The 22657-nt window shown below is 42.1% G+C and overlaps 1 protein-coding gene and 1 long non-coding RNA gene across 2 annotated transcripts in view; one reads left to right on the top strand and one right to left on the bottom strand.

Moving 5' to 3' along the window:
• Positions 1-3042: 3042 nt before the first annotated feature.
• lbh (LBH regulator of WNT signaling pathway) lies at positions 3043-17143 on the top strand. The gene is made up of 3 exons (XM_050061261.1): positions 3043-3308; positions 10308-10410; positions 15030-17143. The coding sequence occupies exons 1-3, from the start codon at positions 3280-3282 to the stop codon at positions 15255-15257; spliced, it is 360 nt and encodes a 119-aa protein (XP_049917218.1). The 5' UTR covers positions 3043-3279; the 3' UTR covers positions 15258-17143.
• LOC126400517 (uncharacterized) overlaps positions 10961-22657 on the bottom strand; it is a 22321-nt gene continuing 10624 nt past the window's right edge. Inside the window, exon 3 of the long non-coding RNA XR_007570983.1 lies at positions 10961-12271. This is a non-coding gene — a long non-coding RNA (uncharacterized LOC126400517). The remainder of the gene's footprint in view (positions 12272-22657) is intronic.

Below are 22657 nucleotides of genomic sequence, written 5' to 3'. Positions count from 1 at the left end.
ATAGTTTTTGTATTATAGCTATTTTGCCATTGTTTGACCAAGCTATCCATTTTACTCCCAGCTGTCTGATGAGCATCTAATGCCGAGTTCACACCACACAACTTTAGTCCTGATGACACAACATCCTTGTTGCTGTTTGTTGCTTGTTGCTGAGAACGTAAAGAATCAGAAACAATTTTTCTGGCTTTGCACCTGCCAGGTAAGAACAATGAAGCATATATACTGTAGTTGTGGTTTGTTTTTGCTTGGTGATTTCCTTCAGAGTCTGCCACCTTTTGTTGCTACACCCACTCTTGTTTCCTTTTAAGATTTTCTGTGGGGTGTTGCCCCTGAAATTGGAAATGTCAAGGCACATGGGTTAGAAAAAGAAAGAAAGAAAAATCTAGGTCTCAGTTGTTTTTTAAGGAAATGATCCCAGCTTGATAAATGTTGCTGCATGTGCCAATTCTTAAAGGTCTCAGTGGTCACACAGTGTCTTCTATTTAGGGATAAAATGCTTTAATTTAATTTACAACTCCCTTGGTTCCTCTCTTGCTGATGATATCTCATCATTTTCTGATGTGTAATCACTGTCATTGATTTTGATGTCCAATACTATTTTCACAGTGTCATATTTGCTTCCAGTTAAGATTTAAACAGCTGACTCCTGTCTTTAACCTTTATTAGCATAAATAGTTGACCAATGGTTTCTTCCCTTTATTTCCACTCTGCCTTGACACATTCAGCTTGTTCCAGATCTTGAAGCTATAAATGTCATGTTTACTGAGTGAAAGCAGTCAGTTCAGACCCAAAACATTAATAGCTATACCATTAAAGCAAATATAAGTATAAATATAAATATATCTAGATTTCTTGTGCACAGCTTTATATCTAAAATTTAGCCAGCGGGATCTCTTGATGTTTAGTTGTATAGGGACAAGTATGTAGCATACGATGCCACACATGGCAGCATTTATTGCCTAAGCTTATTTGCAATGCCCGTCCCTGGCTGGGCCTTAACATACAAAAGACTTAACACACAACAATACAAACACAGACAGAAAAATACAAGGCACAAACTGCAACACATAATTAGCACCATAGAACAGGAAGCACCAAATTATTCATGACTGCATAACTGATTCCTCTTCAAAAACTGTTGCAGTTTGAGTTTAAAGTGATCTAAATCAGGATCCAATTTGAGTTCTGTAGGTAAAGAATTCCACACATTAATTCCACGGACAGGAAAATATGTTTGTCCAAATGAGGATTTATACAGGGGAACCTTACAGTTAACACTGGCTGCTCCACGTGTTACAGAGCCAGAAGCTGTAAGTGGAACCAAAAGGTCACTGAGCACCTGGGGAGCCTGATTAAGTGGGCATTTATGGATGAGTTTGAAAATGGCAGAATTAATGAAATTATCAAAACTTAACATATTTAATTTCTGAAGAACATGACAATATTGGTTTCCTATCTAAAATTTCAATTGCTCGATTGTACATCATCACAAGAGGCTTAGTTTGCTTTTGCAACCCTGCTCACCATCTTAACATGCTTCTTGAATTTTAGTTGTGACTCTAATATGAGGCTGACATATATGCTGTCCATTAATATCTAGATTTAACACATTAGCTTCTGTTGATGAGTGAGCCCTGGCAGAGAAGCAAACTGACACCGTTTTCTTAACAATAAGTGCGAGATGTGATCTTTCAAACCGTGCTGCTATGGACTTTAAGTAACATTACAGCTGTTTGGAAGCTGCCAGAGCAGTTTTAGCAGATAAATGTATGACTGTATCATCCACATACATCTGAAAACCTGCTCCAAGACATGATTGTGGTTAGTCGTTAATGTATAAGCTAAAAAGAAGGAGACCAAGAATAGAACCCTGAGGTGCTCCTATTCTAGTCTGTAAAAGAGAAGTCTTCTCATTATTAATGATAACACACTGTTCTCGGACAGATACGATTGAAACCACTGTAAAGTTTTGAGTTTATGAAGAGGATATCATGCTTTGGTTGCTTTTTAAAGGGTTAAGGAAAACTCTTTGTGCAGCATTTTATAATAAGATTCACAAAGTGCTTATTTCCTCACTGTGTGCCTCCCTGCTGGGCATGTGTGCCATCTGCCAGCACCCAAGAGATTTTAATAAAGGGCATTTGCAAACTGGCAGATCCGTTGAAGCTGTGAGCTGCATTATGATGTGGTGCTTATGTCACCACAAAGATAATGAGCGAGCATATGAAGATGTATGCCTAATAAAATGCCTTCTTCCAAAATGGTACATACTGTTTATGTTTGTTATTATGAGTCAGACAGCTAAGGATGTACTCATGGTTGGTCACAGGGTGGCAGTAGAGGCCTGCTGGCATTTTACCATCTCCCCTTAAAACTGCAGAGCCTCCGTGTGCACCTGCTTCCTCTGAGCCAAATGTACATACAGTACACTGCGTGCAGGGGGAAAGACAACTGGGCATTTTATAAGGTGTGAAGGTCAGCTATGTCCTGGAGGTCCTGACCGCAACATAAACAGGGTCAGGTTGTGGAAAATCAGGCTTATTATACTTTACATAAGTTTAAAATCCATGACACAGTGCTTACATGTGTTCTCTGCATGCTGTGTTTTTTAAGACATATTAAAGCCCTGCAGCAGGAGGACCATTCACTGCTGCTGAAACATGCAGACATTGACTTGCCCTTGGAATATATTTGTGAATGAACCTAGTCAGAGCAGCTCTCTCCTCCTCATTTGGATAAATGTCACGGATTACCTAACGGGCGAATCAGGGCTATTTTTTTTTTTTTTTTTTTTGTCATTCAAGAAGAGGAGGCAAGACTGTCATTTTGTTGCCTTGGAGACTACAAATCAATAGCATCATGCAGTATCTTCTTGTCCATTCCCAATGAGAGGGTTCAGCCGCTGCTGTCGTCATCAGGGCTGAGCCTCGAGCCACCCGCGCTCTGATTGGCTGCCGCCGATAACGCGCTGCCATTGAGGATTTCAGGCTCCGTGCAGGGAGGAGGTGTGTCTCCGGCTGTGAAAGCACACGCCTCTCGCATAAAAACTCCAACACAGCTGAGGTGATGATCAGACGCACCAAATTATAACAGCTGCGTTTTTTGTTGTTGTCTTGACTTTGTCACGCAGTTACTTTCGGTTTGCGTGCGCGTGCTGTGCTGCGTTTGGAGAGGAAAAGAGCCAACAACAAAAAAAAAAAGAAGAAGAAAAAGTCAAGAGAAGTCAGCGGCTGTCATTAGATTCCCATAATCAGTAGAATTGCCAGTAGGTGTGAATTCATGTCTGTATTCTCCCCGCAGATATACTGGTGAGTACTCGCATCTTTTTCCACTCTCACCTGTTCGCATGTGTGAGCAGCTGCATTGTCTTTGATAGAAACTCAAAAATCAACACCCCAAAATACATTTCTTTTTTTTTTTTGGCTTTGCACCTGCCAGGTAAGAACAATGGAGCATATGTGCTGCAGTTGTGGTTTTGTTTTTGCTTGGTGATTTCCCCTAGAATCTTCCACCTTTTGTTGCTACACCCACTCTTGTTTCCCTTTTAAGATTGTCTGTGGGGTGTTGCCCCTGAAATTGGAAATGTCAAGGCACACAGATCAGAAAAAAAAGAAAATTCAAGACTTGTTTTTTTAAGGAAATGATCCCAGCTTGATAATGTTGCTGCATGTGCCAATTCTTAAAGGTCACAGTGGTCACACAGTGTCTTCTGTTTAGGGATAAAATGCTTTGATTTCCCTTTCTCAAAACACAGGCTCACTTTGTTGTATCCTCTCACCATTTGAATGCTGCTGCTTTCATGCTCTTAAATGCTGCAGGTGCAGTGCAATTGGAGAAGGATGGATACTCTGTGCTCCTATCTATTACTTCTATCTGCTATCAGTGACACTTTTTTTCCTGTCCACATTTCCTCCTGACAATCAGTGCCCGAACTCGTTGATTTAATTCTCGACACAAGAACAGGGAGTGCATCTTGAGTTTTTCTGTTCTCTTATCTGTCGAATGTTTTCCTGTCTGCAGAGAGGATATGCGAGTGGCTTTTGAAACATTGTTTTGCGAGCACTGTTCAAACCTCAGCAGGCTCCTGTCTCTACCAGGAAGTTCAGCCTCGACCTCTTTACTGTAACCACACTTTGCTTCCCTCGCTTGTGCTTGCTGACTGTAGACCTGAGCGTCTGTTCTGTGATGTTGCTTCGATGAGAATATGAAAACAGGCTTTTATTTCAAAGGTATAGACTATTGAAAACCTTCCAATGTCTGCACTGTGGCTTTCTGTGTGTGAACAGAAAGACACTTTCCTCACAGCAATAACAGCATATGTAGAAAACTTGGTGCACGTATAAGGCCAAAAAGCTTCTCACTCCCACACCCAGATCTTAGGTAACCGATCCATGATGTGTTCTCAGTGGCAGACTCGACTCACAGCAGCCTGGATACAACTCATTCATTCCAGCGCACTCCTGGGGGTCTTACTCACTCACTCCCTGCACCACCCACATACCTGCAGAGCTGTGTGACTTGGCAGGTGGAGAGCTCAGTCAGCGCTGGCAGTGGAACGTCAGCAGCTTTGCTCCTGTCGCCACACCGGCGGAGATTTATGGTAGTAGTAAGAACTGCGGGGTGGCAGAGGGGAAACAATGTTGGTAACGCAAGATGCATGTTACATATTGTTGGGGAGACCAGTTGGGGCTCATGTCAGCGCTGTAAAAACATCTCAAACAGGAACAAGCATGGCCTTGGCCCTTTTTATAGTCTTTGAGACAGGTGGATGAACTCTGTCATGCTTAGGTAATGACTGTCGGACATCTTAACAGAATGAGTTGACGGTCAGATGGTGTGAAGCTGGTGTGGCAGATGGCCTTGCTCTGTTAAAATGTGACTGCTGCCTACGTTGTATGACTGGCTGTAGCGTGGAGTTAAAGCTACTGGGAATATGGTCACTATATAATGAGGTGAGGTAGATGTTTCACAAGGCAGAACTGGAGGAGGCTGCTGAGCACGTCGACTGCTCCACTTGACACTGGCTCAGTGCGTTTGTCTGCAACTCCAGTGGTTAAAAAAACAACATGTCACACTGTGCTCTGCTCTAATAGGCTGGTAGCAAGTGGTGGCATGATTTTTGCCTTGTAAAGGGTATCGCTAATTAACTATTAATTAAGTTGACTCCAGTAAGGCTGAAAGAAGCATGAGTAGATTTTATAGGGGGGTGCATTAGACATAGACATGAAAAGTAGCAGAGACATTGGAGACATATTGGTGCAGAAAACGCACAAATTGATGCATTAAAAACACCAGAATTCCAAAAATCAAGTGTTTGTTGCTCAAAATTTTCTGGCCGAGGATCTCAAAGCCTCCCAATTTGTATACTACCCCCTCCAACGTTGAAAGGAAACCTACACCCTTGGACACAAGCAATTCACCAACAATTCGTCAATGCTCTAATGGTCTAAGACGACCTTTTCAAATCGCTTATTTTATTTGATCAACACTTCAAAAGGCAATTATATTAAATTTGCTATCACAGCCTTAAACACCAACTATTCACATTTTAGAAGCTGGAACTGGTGACATTTTGGCATAATAATCATCAGCAATTCTTTATTCTTCATTCGGATTCCCATTAGCTTCCACAAAGTGGTCGCTAGTCTTCCTGGGGTCCACTCACAAAACCCCACGTAATGTGGATATAGTGACTAAGTGGGTAAAAGCAACGACAGAACGGTCCAGTAAGTTTAAAAAATGGCATCACTTTAATGTAATGCAGCCTTTTAAACTAGGAAAAAGACAATAATTTGGATACTACAGGATCCAAAATCTAAGACGATACCTGTCTCGTGTCACGATATCCATAAATGATGGATATATTGTCCAGCTCTATTTGGCATATTTGATTTTTACACATTTTTCCTGATACATTTTCTGTCCCTATCACCGAATCAACAAATGGTTTCAGCCCTGATAATCCTTCCGATATGTGTTCTGGAAACACCGAACGAGACTGACAATGTCTTGAACATATTGCCGTCCATCTGTGCTGCGGCTGGATGTGGCATTAAGACGCTGGCAGGATCAGGTTTGCATTATCTCGACTGGGTCAGGAGGTAAAGAGGTTCACTGTCTTACAGCCTCACGCGGTAATCAATAAAGGCTGTGTGACTGCCAAATGTGTGCTCCTGGGCGTATGCTGATCTTATGTCATACATGCAGGCTGGTTACTTACAGAGCACTTAACGCCTCCTCTCTAGGAATCAAGTATTCCACTGTGTGAGAGCGGCGCACTGTTGAGCTGTCCCGCCTGACACTTGAGGCACTAATAGATGTGGCTGCGTGTGTTTGTTTCCTCCCAGGTTGACTTGTTGCTCGTGCACCCCCACTTCCTCCTCATTGTGCCCCTTTATGTTTTATTAGGCCAATGTTCTGTTATTCTTAGCCGAGCAGGATGTTTATACGATCCCTGAACAGAAATATGACTGGCAAGGCCCGAGTGTTTATCTTTCTTTCCCTTCCCTCCCTCTCCTCCTCTGCTCAGGTCTTCACTGTCACCGCTCAGCCCCTCCGTCCCCACCTCCGCTGCTTTTTCGCATGCCTGCCTCACCCTCTCTGCATCCCACTCGAAGATGAGAGCAGCCCCAGCTGACATTAGTTTTTCCATGTTAAACCTTGTGTATCCTTCGAGCCCTCCTTTTTTTTTCTTTTATTTTTGGATATCCGGGTATTGTTTGAGCCAAGTGTGCCGTGTCGTCTGACTGGTGCAGTAAAGGTTACTTTATGGCGGTTCGGCCAGAAGCTTTTAAATTTTCTAATTTTTAGAGCCACCCTGACACCCTGCTGTGATGTCAGTGTTTCCTCATGAAAGAGACGAGGGGTGTGTGTGAAGGCAGGGCTGGAAAAAGTGATTGATATATGCCATTGCTTTAGGGGTTAATGATCTCCTGGCTCTGGGTGACTCATGGCACACATTTCTCTCCTCCTCAGGATGACTTTGGGTTTAAGCTGCTTCTTATTTAGTCTACATGAATACTGCAGTGTGTGTTGTAGAACAGGACAGTGCTTCAAAAGTTGTAGATGCACAATATGGAAGCCTTGATATCCTACAGGCTTTATCAGAAATCAATAAGCAGGGGGAATTATTTTATTCTTGTTGAGTTTCAAAGTTAGACAGTACCTTTGCTAAATAATGTCTCTTGTAGCTATTTGGGCATGATGTTAAATGCTGAAATGTGCAGCACAAGTTAGTCTTTAAAGTCAGCAAACTGTCTATGTCAATACCTAACTGGTTATACCAGATCTGTTTGCTTATGAATTCAAGTTTGTGTTTCTGGGATGAAGAGTGAGTTCTGTCAACAAATGACTTAAGTCTCACTTTATTTTTTATTTTAATGTTTACAGAGATGTTTCAATACCACTCTTTCCTTCCCGATACGGATTCCAAAACCTGGACCTGGGTACTGATGATACTGAGTACTAGGAGTGGGAATTACCAGAGGATCCATGATACGATATATCACGATACTTGAGTCACGATAAAATATTATTGCGATTATTATTATTATTTTTTTTTATTTTTTTTTTTGTAAATTTGTTGCAATATGCTATTGCGATACTAGGAAAACTTAATTGTCTGTTTTATCTAATAAGTGTTTTCAGTCAACATACGTTTTACTTCTACCTATTCCATTTCGGACGTTGTTATCTTTGTCTTGTTTTGTTTTTTTGTTTTGTTTTTTGGGTTTGAGATAAAGTCAGTCATTCATCTCACCTCAGCCATTTTTTTGCAGCAGAATGTATCTAGTGGACAGAAAAAGCAATTGATAATAATATTCTAGTAGGCTATCTAAAGTTTAATTTAATCGTGGCACCGTGTGACGATATATTGCCACACAAAAATATTGCGATACTATGCTGTATCGTTTTTTTCTTTTTTCCCACCACACGACTAAGTACCAATCCAATACCACTGCATTAACAGCCAGATACTCCTAACTTTGAATGGATGTGAAATGGTTTCTACCATTGTTGTATGGCATTACATACAGAGAATGAATGCTAGTGTAAAATATCGCCAGTATTGCACAATTTAAAGGGAAAAAAATTTCTTCGCTGCTATAAAAAAACAGTTGCCAGTGGCCAAACAGCGCTACTTTTTTAGAGTGGTGAAGACAAGTTAATGTTGAAGAAAACTGCTGTTTCATTGGGCGTGAAACTACTTAAGAGTTAAATAAATGATGTGGTATCGGATCAGTGCGTAGACTTGCATACTCGCTGATACTGGAGCCATTTTAGGTAGTATCGGAGGCATTGCTGATACTGGCATCGATATTGGAACAACTCTAGGTGTTAATTTGTAAAGGGACAAGTATGTAGGATAACCACAGTATTTATAGCCTAACCTTATCTGTAATGCTGAATTCATAGAGCTCCACAACAAATACACAAGATAAAGTACAAAACATAAACTCAGCAATAAATGTGCACATTAAGAACTCAAAGCTTAACAAAACTGAAACCTAATTTGTGAAGGTTTTATTTGTGCAGCACTGTTTGCTGACGTAAAAGCTGAATTTCTTGTGAATTATGAGTTTGCCAGAAACAATAATACAGCTTTCATTTATGATTCATGTGCCAGTAAACATTGATATTTATAGATATCTTCATGATGAGCGTTCTCAGTTTTGTTTGAGTCATAAATGCAGACCAAAATAAATAACTGTGCTTTAGTCAGAAACTCCAGAGACTGTTTCATATCTTAATTGCAGATTGTGTTTATTTTTAAGAGGACCTCTGTTTGTGTAACACTGAAATGATTCAATATTTTCTGCTGTTATCTAACAGACTTTGAAGCCAGGGTGTTCTGATAGATGAATAAGACGGTGGTGAATGGACCAAATTAATTCAGTGGAACAGATGTTTGCATAATCGCTCTTATTTTAAAACCATGCTTAAATCACTACCACGGTATAATTTTTTACCGTTCGCTGTTTCCAAAAATAAACATTTTTATTTGAGATTCAAAGTAGGTCGAGTGAAGCCCACACATCTCTTCCCCAAAAAAACCCAGGTCCATTGAACCAGATAATGTGAGGATGTGAGTGAGCCTCTCTCTGTGTTCTGTTTTCTTTGTTCCATATAGCCAGTGACCACACAAACCACAGGCCTGTGGCCACTGACCACAAGGCACCGGGCTTTAAATAGAGAGCGTGAGAAGGCCGCTCAGCATCTTGTCTCAAGACGCCGTCTGTCGGTCCTGGGACCTGCTCGGAGTCATTTTTTTTTTAAAGCTTCACTACGACAATAGTGGATAGAGAATGCACCGAACATGGATAAACAAGCTCTTGTTACTTTAATCTAAAATGGAAAGTTTGGCCACGCTTTGATGGAACTGAGTGCATCGAGTTCCGCCCCAGTCAAATACCACAGCACGCCCCCAGCACACTCTCACAATGACTGTGTTCTCTGGTTGCTAGTGCAACAGCACATCATCCTGTATTTAGAAACGGCCACCTTATGCAAGCCACATCATGAGCTTTGCAGCTTTGCAGTGCACTAGCACAGCAGAACGGAGAGCGCACTGGATGCTCAGTGTGTTGTGGTCAAGATGCACAGAGTATAAACAAAACTGTGTGACGTGCAGGTAAACAGCTATGACTTTCAGACTCTGGCTGTGTGTATGAACAGTTGTTCTGCTTTTTTCACATGCCGTTATTGATCGTTTTAGTGTCTCTTCGTCCCAAATGTACACAACCTGACTGTCCCTTGTACTTAACAAACAGGGACCACTTTTATTTTTATTGTACAATTGTTTAACAATGAACTATGAACCTTTCTAGAGGTATACACACTGTGTCTTGGGCTGTTAGGCTAGTTCACACATTTTACTCCCAACATGTCACCGGTTCCAATCCAGCTCTCACACTTAATTTTGAAAATAAATTGGTTTCAGAACCACTTCAGAAAAGTTGGTTCTCAGCTGGAACCAAAAAATAGCAGGTTTTCTTGACCTAAGTGCGAACCGTGACGACATCAGTGGACGTGTGATATTCCACAGACTGGAAAGAGAGCATGAAGGCAACAATAGAGAAGTCATGAGAAATGGGACTGAGAATAGAAATGAGAAATATCTGTAATGACAGAACAAAGCCTGCAGGTTATGCGTCTACTATTTAATAGCACCAAGGTTTTAAGAATCCTGAACAGAACCAGTTCAATAACCAGAGCTTATTCAATGGAAAAAGGGCAATAATAGACGACTATCACCTTTGCACGGTATCTAATCACACGACTTTCTGTTCTTCTTTCGCCCTCTGCAGCCCAGTGTTTGTGCCCAGCCGAGATATGACTGAGGTGATGATCAACAGCACCCCCATGGAGGACATGAGGCTCAGCCCCAGCAAGGACAGACTCTCCTTTCAGGTAGGACACACACGCACATGTATGACACCACTTCTGCCCCACTTCTGTCCCTGCCCGTACATTTTTATGTGGAGTGGTCCTTTTTAAACCTGTCCTCATCCATTCATTTGTATGAGCTGGACTGAGATCAGCGTGAACAGGAGGGAGCAGCAGCTGCATCTGTTATGAGACAGTAGAAATGTCAATACAGTGGATAAAAGCAAATAATTTGAAAGTAAATAGGGTTTTTCTATTGTTTAATCTACAAACCCCTGGCTAAGCTAAAAATGTCTTTGTATAAAAATACATTTTGAAACAGTTTGACCCTGTTAGCCATTAACAGGCTAACATAAATAGTCACTGAAACATAATAGCATAAAGATTTTTTTTTAAATTGGTTCATCTCTATTGAGTACAGTCATTACATGGAGTATGTTCCAGATTTTTAATCATAAAAGTTTTAGAAAATATACTTTATAATATAAAAACAATGTGAAAATATATTCAGTTGCATAATAAATAAATAAAATGGGAATAAGTAAACATAACAAAACATTCGGGGTCTGGTAAACAAAGGGATTGAAACTGAAATGTCTAAATAATCTAATTTTTAGTAGGTTTTAAAATCTATATTTAATATAAAAGGAGAATTGTCTCTTAAGCCAAATAATTTTAAAAATAAAGGTGATTTACAGATCACTCTGATAAGTTTGAATAATTAGGTCAGGACAGTAACTTGCAATTTTAAACACAAGATAACTAAAAGCCCACATCCCTTTTTTTCATTCTCTGATGTCGGTCAGAGGTTACTGTCGGTCACAACTTAAAACATACAAAGGAAATGTACGTGTGGGGAAATAGTGTTTAATTTACTGTAGCCTGTCACAAAAATAAATGGCACAGATTCAGAGAGATGAGAGAAGCAGCCATCAGGTGGTCTTGACAAGGTGTTGCCAGCAGCTTTGTTTTACTGTCAGCTCAACAGGGCCGTGTTGGAAACTACTTAAACACACAGCTGCTCGCTTATTTTAGTGTCACATTGGTACCAAGGGTAAAAAAAGAATTAAAGAGCCGTGTGTTAATATTTATACCGTGTTACTGTAAAAGATGGGGAAACTGAGTGGAGACTATTTATGATTTTTGGACAGGAAGTTGGCCTAATGGTTAGTGAAACAGCATCTTAAATGGTGAGTTAACCACTGGTGTTGTAAGTTCCACCTGCTGACACTTTTAAAACTCACAGGGCTAAAAGGCCCTTCCTGTTTAAAGAGAGTTTGGTACAAGATTGACAGAACTTATTTTTATGACAAGTACATATTCATACATTTTTATAAACTTAATGCACTCGCCTCATGCCATGCTACATGTAGACATTGTTGACTCTGAGGGGATGTAGACTGACCCAGAGGAAAAGGCTGGCTTCCTCTCCCCACAGTTCACACCCCAGCTGTGAGTCTGTCTGAGAGGATGAGAGGAGCGGATGAGAGGGGGGGGAAGGTGCAGAAAAAGGAGGCTGCCACTTCTCCACTCTTTCCATCCCCATTCTGTATTTCCTCACCTCGGCCATTTGCCCAAGGTCCCAGCCACTCCTTAGAGATGCTATGTATGAAGCGGTGATGTCGCCACTAGTCACTTCCTCCATTATGAGTGCCGCGGGCTTTGACACGAATTGTGTGACCATAAAATTCCAGCTGCACCTATAAAAGGTACTGGAATGAATGTGACCTACTTGTGGAGAAGGATGAGCAAATAGTCACAGATTTCCCGAATTATCATCTCAAAAGGCAATGTCATGATTCAGTGTGCGCCCACCGCACACCCCAGAAGATCCCAAAATAGCCAGCATTGTGCCTGGCCGATGATGTGTCGTTGCTTCCTGCCACTGGAAGAGAAACAAGTTATGACATGTGTTAGCTAGGGGTCCAAAGGCAAGGTCGTGTGCTGCCTAACTCCCTTTGGTGCTGACGCACAGTGAGGATTGGTGATGCAGGCCAGGAAACGGAGATACACGCAGGCATTAGACGTGAGCAGACATGCACACATACGCATATAATCGCACCTCTTGGCGTGGCTCTGCACGCAGCTGTTTTTGGAGAATGTAAAAGCTGCAGAAATACACGCGCTCATAACCTGACAAATTCTCACATTCACAAGGCGTATTTATAGCTTTGTCTTTTTCCTCCCTCCTCATCTGTCTCCTATGGAATTCATGGAGACTTTGACACAGCTGGATCCCCTCTATCTCTTCCCCCTCTCTTCTCATCTCAGTCTCTCTCCTGCCTCATCTAATGCTTTCTTTCCACTCGGCTCTCTGCCCAGACAGCGACATTGCTCCCTCCCCTCCAATGTCTTGGAGTGAAATATGCAGGTCTAAAAATATTCATCCACTTTATCCAAACAACAGCAAAAAAATGCTGTTCTTGGACCAGGAGTGGCAGGCTTTTTCCCCTGGGCCATTTCTCTGGTTCCTGAGAACAGAGAAAGTCTGATGTTGATGTCCAATCTTGCCAGGACAGGGAATGCATGTAATCTCTCTTGTCAGGACGTCTCTCATGCCCTTCAGTTTAGATCCAAATATTTGAGTGTGGCACGCTGCGTTTATAAGCAGACATATCAGTCAGGATTTGCAGATAACGTGGCCGATTTCGTGTTCTTTCCTAAACCTTTTCTTCCAACTCCATCTCGGCAGGAACATAAAGTATTCAACACTAAATACTGACTGTTATAGGGATGGATGTTTTATTTACACACAAATCATGTCCCAGTAAACCTTTCACCTTTGTGTTTTTACCGTTGATTTGAAATGCTCTGATTATGCTCTTGTATAATCTTCCGAGTAGTGGCTGATGTGGTGCTGGATGAGTTTGTAAGCAGCTACGAGCTGCTTGGCACAATGCCTTCCAAAGCATTTAGATTAAACATGATGCAGCATTTACCGTAAGTCTCGCTAGACATGCCTCATTTAGCCGTACACAGTCACTGATGTAACAGTTTCTTGTGCAATTTGTTTTTCGGGTGAGCGGTGCACCTATGTGGAACGCTCACTTGGCTGTTAGAGGAATGTGGGCTGGGCAAGAGCAGGTATGCCACTGGGATTTTAAGCAACCACTTCCCATCACAGATGTTTAGTCTTCACATCACTTCCTTCACAGTTGTTTAGCCTTGTAGCGGTGCCTGCAACACTTCTACGAGGCTCAGGACTAAGTTCTGGTGTCCCAGAGGCTACCGCACACTTAGCGCTGATCAGAAATATGCTCACAAATCATTTTTGGCCATACAACAGGGGACAGCTGACTCGAGAGAGAGCCTGCTGTACAGTCAGTGGCGCCCCCAGATATTTGTCATTGGGGTGGCCAGATGGGGGCGACTGAAAATCTTGGGGTGGCACACCGAAAGTCATTGAATTTCAGGATTTTGCTTATGCTGTTGAAGTAGGCTAGTTAAAAAATCTCATATAGAGAGTTAAGGTAACGCATACAGATACTCTGGTGTCTAATGTTACTAAATATCTAATGTGCATAGACTAATACTCGTGCAATTAATCCTTTGAGTTCCACAACAATCCTGTTTTAATGTGTTATATATCTGATAAGTGATGTATTGTTCTTCAAATAGGCTGGTCGTCCTTTTGCTTAAAAAGACAAATATACAGCTTTAATTTGAAAGAGTAGATCAATTCGAAGGAACCAAACATTTACTGGGAACAAGCCCTTTAGAGTTTAGCAAAACTTGTGGGTACCCATCGAACCCATTTTCATTCAGATATCTTGATGTGAGAGTTCAAGGGACCCCTTTCAAAATTGCCTAGTTGTTCCCTCGCCAAAGTGTAGCCTAACTTTGGAGCATTATTTCGCCCTCTTATCAGCAAGTTGTGCCAACATGGCTGGTACCACTGGATGCCTTAGGGTGTTTAGTTTCACAAGATACCACTATGTTCTTGCTAGCTTAAAAAATGAGTGTGGTACAACCTTAGTAATATAGGTCTACAAATATTAACAAACTTGTAGGTACCCATTCAACCCAAGGGACCCCTTTTGATATGGCCAAGTTACCTCGCCAAAATCTAGCCTAACTTTGGAGCGTTATTTAGCCCCCTTTCCAACAAGCTATGTCAACATGGCTGGTACCAATGGATGCCTTAGGTTGTTTAGTTTCACATGATACCACTATGTTCTCACTAGCTTAAAAAATAAGTGTGACACAGCCTCTTAAAGAGTAGTGTAGGCCTCCAATTATTAGCAATCTCGTAGGTACCCATCTAACCCAAGGGACCCCTTTGATAATGGCTATGTTGTTCTCTCGCCAAAATGTAGCCCAACTTTGGAGCATTATTTAGCCCCCTTACCAACAAGATATGCCAACATGGCTGGTACCAATGGATGTCTTAGGTTGTTGGCTTTCACAAGATACCACTATGTTCCCACTAGCTTCAAATATGAGTGTGACACAGCCTCTGTGAGTAATGTCGGCCTCCAATTATTCTTACCAAGGTGGCCAGCAATTGTATCAGGGTGGCCGTGGCCCACTGTGGCTCCCCCTTGGGGCCGCCACTGTCTGCAGTTCAGATAGCAAATTGTATTAACTCTTGAGGTTAATGGAAGGTTAATAACCAGATTTCTGTTTTTGTCTTTGGTCTTCAGATATTCCCCGACCCCTCAGACTTTGACCGCTGCTGTAAGCTCAAGGATCGGCTGCCATCCATCGTGGTCGAGCCGACGGAGGGAGAAGTCGAGAGTGGGGAGCTTCGCTGGCCTCCAGAGGAGTTTCTGGTCAGTGAAGAGGAGGAGGAAGAAGAGGAGGAGGAAGAGGAGGAACAGAATAACGGCAGCATCCAAAATGGACAACCGACACAGAATTCCCAGCACTAGAGGCTGTGTCGACACACCCATGCTCCCCTGTTCCCTCCTTCTTTCTGACAGACTCTCTCCCACACTGGTTACACTGCACCTCAGCACTCCAACAAACTGGCAGACACACATTCAGTGTCTCGCGATGCCATCTCGTTGCCCTCGACACCAAAGCGTCAATCCCACAAGAGAAGCAATACACATTTTCTCACACAATAATTTATCCTCCTGGACTGCAGATCCACAAAATCAGACTTGAGAAGAACGGACACGCACACCTCATATTCATACTGATATTCCTGCAGTGTGTGCAATCAATCTCCAAACTTAAATCCCCAGCTCTATGATCTTCATCTGCATCTCCATCATCTCAGATGTCATGGAGCTCTGGTTGTCTTCATTCAGAGCTGGACACCGCACACTTATTTCCTACCATGCCTACCACCGTGTGTGTCTCGGCCCAGAACGGACGTCCTGTTGGACAGCGGCAGCTCAGTGCTCCATGGACAGCTCTTACACTGCAGGGGCGACAACTGCTCTGTACTTTACTCCCAAATGGCTGGCGTCATGACCCCAGAGACTTTAGACTCTCATACAGAACTATTGTGGTACCCGTGGGGATTATCGTCTACAGTAACACTGTCCATACCCGTGTTCACTTTCTGGATTGATATGTTAATTATTGTGATTGCCACTGCTGTCCATAGATCTGTCTCTTTCTGAGAAGTGAATGTTTTGTGATTTTGTCTGTTTTTTGAGAAGTGGGTGTTTTGTGTCAAACGTTACCGGGATCCCACCTCAACCCCCTTGTTTAAAAAAAAAACAAAAAACAAAAAACATTGTGACCTTATGTCGGACATTCACAGTAAAAAAGCAACCTGGAATAATTTTAGAGACGTGAGCAGAAACCGAAAATAAACCAGCATGCTACGCTTATGCGATAAATTCATTGTACAAAGGCTTGTTGTGCAGTGAGGGCTCAGTCGCGCTATGATCCTCTCATTACATTGGCCTTCTGTGAGCCTTATGACAAACAGTACTTGGACGACAAAGCGAAATAGTTCAACATGGAGAACAAAATCTGATGCAAGCAGGTTTACTGTTCAAAAAGGGCAAAGCTGAGTAAGGACTGCGAAATTATAATTTTTGGAAAAAGCAGTTGAAGCAATGTACAGACGATGAAGGATGTGTAAATAGTTGTTCCCAATGAGCCAACCCCTGCGGCCTTGTAGTGCGCTGATCTTGTTTGTACTCTGGGTTTTACTTTGTAGAAAGCCAAAGACTGAGAATCGCTCTGAGCTGTACACACCTGAACTGAAAGTCTCCTCGTCTTCCTTTTTTCTTTTTTGAAAACAGCCATTCGTTTGACACGATGAAGTTCAGGTCACTGATAAGTCACGCTGTAGGACAGAGTTCACGAATACATACAGTAATATCTGACAGTATTAAAGTCTTTTAGTCCCGATGTTTGCCAAAAGCTGTTAATGGGAAATCTTTGTTCTCTGGTAGCAACGTCTGTTTTGTCTGTGCTGCAATTTCAGAAGTCGGTGTTCCTTTGTTCACTCTTTAAATCAGCACTCTATTTGTGGTCCAAGTCTCGTCAGTCAGTCGGTTTGTGGAAAATATTTCACTCTTGTGTACACTATGAAATCCTGTCGTACAAGCATGATTGAAATGTGTCTGTTCTTTTTGTAATTTCTCATTTGAGTGGCATTAGGGCTGTGTACAGAACATCTCTCTCTTTCTCCTGTCTGTCACCTACAGGTCCCACATTGTTTTTGTAAAGCTCAGGGAGATTAGCCGCCATCTTTCTCTTGTTTTGTTTTTTTGTTTCTTTTTGTATTTAGACCACTTTTCTCTGTGACAATTACAGAGGCTGTAAATAAACATTTGAATTTGCTATCCAACTGTGTGGCTCTGCTGTGAGAATAATTGACTGTGAAGAGTTACTGCCATTTTTATGGCGCAAGATGGAAGTAAATGAGTCTTTTACAGGGGTAATCCTTCACCACTTTTAAAGTATTGTTTCCAAGACACTTCTGTGTTTACTTTCATTTTCCTTCATGTGAAACCCCCCCCCCCGCTCTGTTCCCCACTCAAACTTCACCTGCAGTGGTTACAGAAAAGCGGTATTACTTCCTGCTCGGCATCTCTCACATACAGAATCTCTCTACGAACACAGATGCATGTATCAAATGGCTATATGTAGAAGCGAGAGCAGGCCACATGCTACTTCCTGTCTTCAACTTGCACACAAACACACACAATCTGACTCCTTGTTACAGCAAAATCACATTCCCTGAGCACTTGACAGCTTTCACGTCTAAGTTCTTAATAATAGCTCTTTTAAAAATATTAAACAAGGCCATGCAGCACTTTGGAGAACTTTGGTTTGACCTTCCAATCTTTGGGTGCTTTTTACAATTTGAATCATTGAGGACAGTGCAGAGTATAAAAGTCTGTGGAAGCGGCTCCTCACGCTCTCCCCATAAACACTCGCCACAATGATACAAGACTAATAAAATGTGGTTGAGTGGAAAAGCTCTAATGGGGAACTGGGGGATTTACAGGAATAAACAAAGCTTTCTGATCACTGTTACAGTGGAAACTTCTCAGGTGATTTGCTGCTGTATTAGTGACCCAATAGGTCAACTTTGATTGCCTAGTGCCGGGAATAGTCCATCAGAGTTGCTGCGGTAGGGCCTTTAGAGGCCAAGAACCTGACAGATTGTGCCAAGGTGCTACTCTCAGGGCCTTATGGTCACTTCCTGGAAGGCAAACAATGAACTGACATTCTATCCTGCTTCCTTCTTCCTGGGAAAAATGGAGCATAAAGAGTTATTAATACCCCCCAGCTGATAATGGTGGTCAGCAGTAGAGTGTGTCTCTGGCCCGAGGGGGCTGGTGGGAGCCTTCTGAATAGGTTAGGAAGTGAATGTCCTTTGTCCCTTTCTTAACAACAGCTCCTTGATCTGAGTGGAAAATGTCATGAGATCATGGAAAGAAGAAATTATAAGTAGTTTAAAAAAAAAAAAAAGGACGACCACAGTCTGCTGGAGAGACTGCCTGAACTTGCATCCAGCTACGCAATCATGTGACGTCAGCCAGGCACCTCTGAACTTTGCGCCGTCTTTCAAATATAACTGGGAGGAATAGTGAGAAAGCAATATACTTGAGTTTTAATAAAGAAGGGTGCTGTGTTGCTGGGGCTTGAGGAGATATGAAAGGAAGCCCCTGAAGCATCTTTCCGTAGCATTTTGACATTTTGAGCAGCTCTTATCTTCAGCTCCTCTCCTTCAGCCACTTCTCACCTGATTAACTCAGCAAGGAACCTTTGCAATTAAAGCCTCTTTTAATGCAACCGGTAATTTACATTTGCTTTGCCCCTTCAAACCTGATTGAAGCACTAAAATTATGTATTTTCATCGTCTCAGTTACATCTCCGTGAAAGATCTTACGTTAAAGGCCCTGAAAACCTATTTTCTCAATCAGCTTCTTACTATGAATGACGGAGCCCTACAACAACACAACATTTTCTGTCAAAGTTAGAAAAGTCCTTTTTATTTGACTTTTTCATTTTCCTTTGTGTTTTTGAAAAGGGTAATTTCCAGGCACCCAAGAACGTTGCTCAGCAATTTTCCTAGTGGCCACTTGTGGTATTGCAGCAAAAAAGTCCCCTGTGGTCCAAAAGCGAAAGAGATTTTTGTAGAACTGAAAGGACACCTCTGACTGCAAAGTAGGTCAAGTGGGGCTCTGTCAATTATGATTTCTTTTTGTCCACTGAGGTTTTATATTCATAAAACTTTCCTGGAGCTGAGAAAAGGGATTTAAAAATCCATGAACTCGCAGGGTCAGTGGGACACCACTGCACTTATTCAGTGGGCTGCATACCACGGAAGTACACCTGAAACCCGAACCCGAAACTTTTTGGGGCAACTGAATAAAGGCCATCTTGGTTCTGGTATCTACATATTGTTATACATCTATTGTAATGTCACACATTTGCAAGCTTCCATCAGGATGAAGCAACATTTGCTTTAGAGTAACAGTTGTGGGGTTATTGGCTTATGTTGAAAAACTGCTCAGCAAAGCTTAGATATACTTACTTAAGCTAAGCTAACTGGCTTCTTGCTTCAGTTTTATATTTACCACACAGACAAGTGAACAATATGTCTTCTTATCTAACTCAGTGTAAGGATGTTTTCCAAAAATATCTAAATATTCTATTACGTTCTTAATAAATAACTCTTAAAATGGGCTGCTCGTTTAACATGTAGTGCTATTTATCAGTGTAGATTGTTTTGGTGTGAGATGCTGAGTGTTGGAGATATCGGCTGTAGAGACGTCTGCCTTCTCTCAATATAATGGAAATTGTGGTGCTCACGGGGGACAAAAAAAAAAAAAAAAATAAAGTCTTTTTTCAGAAACCATGACCTGGTTAGTCAAGATAATCCACAGACCTTATTGTAAGCAGTTTCATGTAGGAACTATTTTCTGTCTACCAAACTACAGAGCCTGGTCTCACTCCGAAGTCGCTGAAATCAGGCACTTGGGCAGTGAATTGTGGCGTCAGAAACCAACCAAAAAAGGTGTCCTGTAATGTCGGCATGATACGCGGCCGTTATAGTTTAATGGTGCCTGGTGCCATCGGGGGACAAACATAGGGATAAGGACGAAAGTTAAGGCAGTGAATGTCCGAGTGGGGTGGACGAGTCCAACACACACCGACCTTTACCCGAGAGACCGGTGTTCGCGTCCCCTAAGATTCTAAAGCCAAACCCTGTTCTTTTTTCCGAAACCCAACCACATGTGTTTGTGTCTTGTCGTACCGACGTAGGCCTAAAGAACATGTCGAACTACAGCCACCAACTGTATCACTGTGCAGAGGGAAGTGTGCATCTACTCATCAAGATGTAAACGTTAACAGTGTCCTCCTTGAGCAGGGCTGTAACGTTAGCTAGTCAGTAGGGCTAGGTGAGCTAGCGGTAGACGCACGCTTCCTTCTGCACGGTGATTTGGTTGGCGGGTGTAGTTTGGCAGCAAGAAAATAGTTCCTACATGAAACTGCTCACAATAAAGTATGTAAAGTATCTTGAGTAACCAGGACATAATTTCTGGAAAGACACATTGATGTTGAGCACTACGATCCGAAAGTCATCTAGTTCCATTACATATGAGAGAAGGCAGACATCTCTTCAGCCTGTTATCTTCAACACTTGGCAACTCACACCAAAATAATCTAGACTGATAAGCAGCACTACAGGTCAGAGGAAAAACAGGTATTTTTGATTTGGGGGTGAACTGTCCCTTTAAGGACTTTTTCCCCCTTACTTTAAACTTTATTGTTGCTTATTTAGTCATGTCTGTTGTATGCTAAAAATGTCACAGTTTGAAATCATGTCATTTTCTTTAGACTTTCACTTTCATAATTTCTTACACTTTTACTTGGTTTATCATCCACTCTGCTGGTGGTCAGAGGTGACAGCTTTCATTTTGCGCTATGACGAGTGAGAGTCACTGAGTACTCGGTGACATAGGGGGAACGGACTGTGTCTCACACACCATTGTCGGTGTGAGGCACAGTATCTATGTGTGAATATGAGAGGCTGGCTATGTATTAAAACTGTTGTCAGAGTTCTCTGAGTGAAGTCACTGATAGCTCTTCTAGCTCATTCTTGGAATTCTTTCCAATGGAAACAATCCCATCGCTGATCCCAGTGTGTCAGCAGAGTCTGACCTGCCAACCCCTGAATTCTCCCCGACTCCCAACTGTAGTTCACATTAACGCTGTTTCACTGTCGCCCATCTACTCAGAAACTCACACTATGTATCCATAACATAACCCCTCCCTCCTCAAGGAAAATAATACTTATCCGATGAACTCTTTTTCCACTCCTGCTCCTCTGCCTACTTTTTTCTCCAGTGTTTTCTTGTTCTTTCTATTTTTCACTCTCCCAGACTTTTATCCCATTCTGTTGTTTCAGCAAGTTTCCCATACTTACATGACAGTCGAAATGTACTCTGCATTCCCACAGCGCAGGTTATGTAATGTAAGTTAACATTTTATTATAAACAGTGCCCCTGTGCTTATAACCTTGCTATTTTAGTGCTGCAACCTTATTGTATAAGCCAGCGAGGTTCATTCTGCGTGTGCATACATAACCGTGTCTGTGTGTTTGTGCAAAGCTTGCACACGGGCACATGTGCTCAGAGGTTTTATGTATAACCGTGTCTGTTATTATGAGTGCCATGTGCGTAAGGGAAAGATTCTTTTCCCATGGTTCCTCAAGTGTGAGAAGAAAGTAGAGCTCTCAGGACATGAAGCGAAAACTCTGCTAGTTATTTATAACCTGTCTGGAGACGGCCCACCAAGCATAGACACATATCTGGCACTGTCAACAAGGGAAGAGCTAGAATAAGATACGCTGAGAGGCATACAACAAGGAGGGAGGATTGAAAGGTGAAGAGGTCAGGAAGGAAAATGAAGGATGTTGAGTATAAAGTGTAATGAGCATAAAGGACACCTGCACTGTGACATGTATAAATCACAGGTTAGAGACTGGTTGTCTGTCTTGGTGGCCAGCTTAGATAAGACCTGGTGAGATAAGGCAAATTGCAACCTTAGCAAAAATGACACTCAGGAACTTGCTTAGTGTCACTCTGCCCTCATAAAATTTATAGGAGCAGCGTGTAAGATTTAGGGAGACCTTGTGGCGTCTGGCGGTGGGGATAGCAGATTGCAACCAGCTGAAACTTCTCCCAGTTAGGATTTCTTCTGTGTTCATTGTTCAGGAGGTTTTTACCAGGAGCTAAATTATCCGCAGAGGTCTCTTCCTCTCCATAACAAACAAACCCGGTGATTAAAACCTGTACCATGACAAATAATTGTTTCACCTATGCTTTTCGGCACATCGCAGACGGGCTGGTAGCCCACCTGCGAATGTGTGCTCACCTTTTGTCTCTGATAACTTAAGATCCAGATGTTTGAGATGTATTTATTGGGAGCTGAATTATCTGCAATGGTCTCTTCCTCTCCAAAACAAACAGACCCAGTGATTTAAACCGATAAAAATGCAGAATAATAAGTTTCACATTAAATTCTCAAGGTTTTTCCACCACTGCTCATCGCGGAGGGGCTGCTAACTACAGTGGCCGATGCGAAAACGTGAAATGAATGGCCCTAATGCCAGTGTTTGGTTTGTCTGTTCTGGGCTACTGTAAAAATATGGCAGTGCAACATGGCGATCTCTGTAGACAAGGACCCAATGCGTAGGTAGATATAAACGGCTCATTCTAAAGCGGGATTTTTACTTGTGCGTGGGCCGACTTCCCATTGGTCCGACATCTCATTGTTCCGACCATATTAAACCCATTGTTCCAAAGTCCCGTTGTTCCAAAATCATCATGATGCACCCATTGTT

Source organism: Epinephelus moara, chromosome 14, assembly GCF_006386435.1.
Source record: "Epinephelus moara isolate mb chromosome 14, YSFRI_EMoa_1.0, whole genome shotgun sequence".
NCBI lineage: Eukaryota > Metazoa > Chordata > Actinopteri > Perciformes > Serranidae > Epinephelus > Epinephelus moara.
The sequence above is the reverse complement of the archived record's forward strand: the minus strand, read 5'-3'. Positions and strand labels throughout refer to the sequence as shown.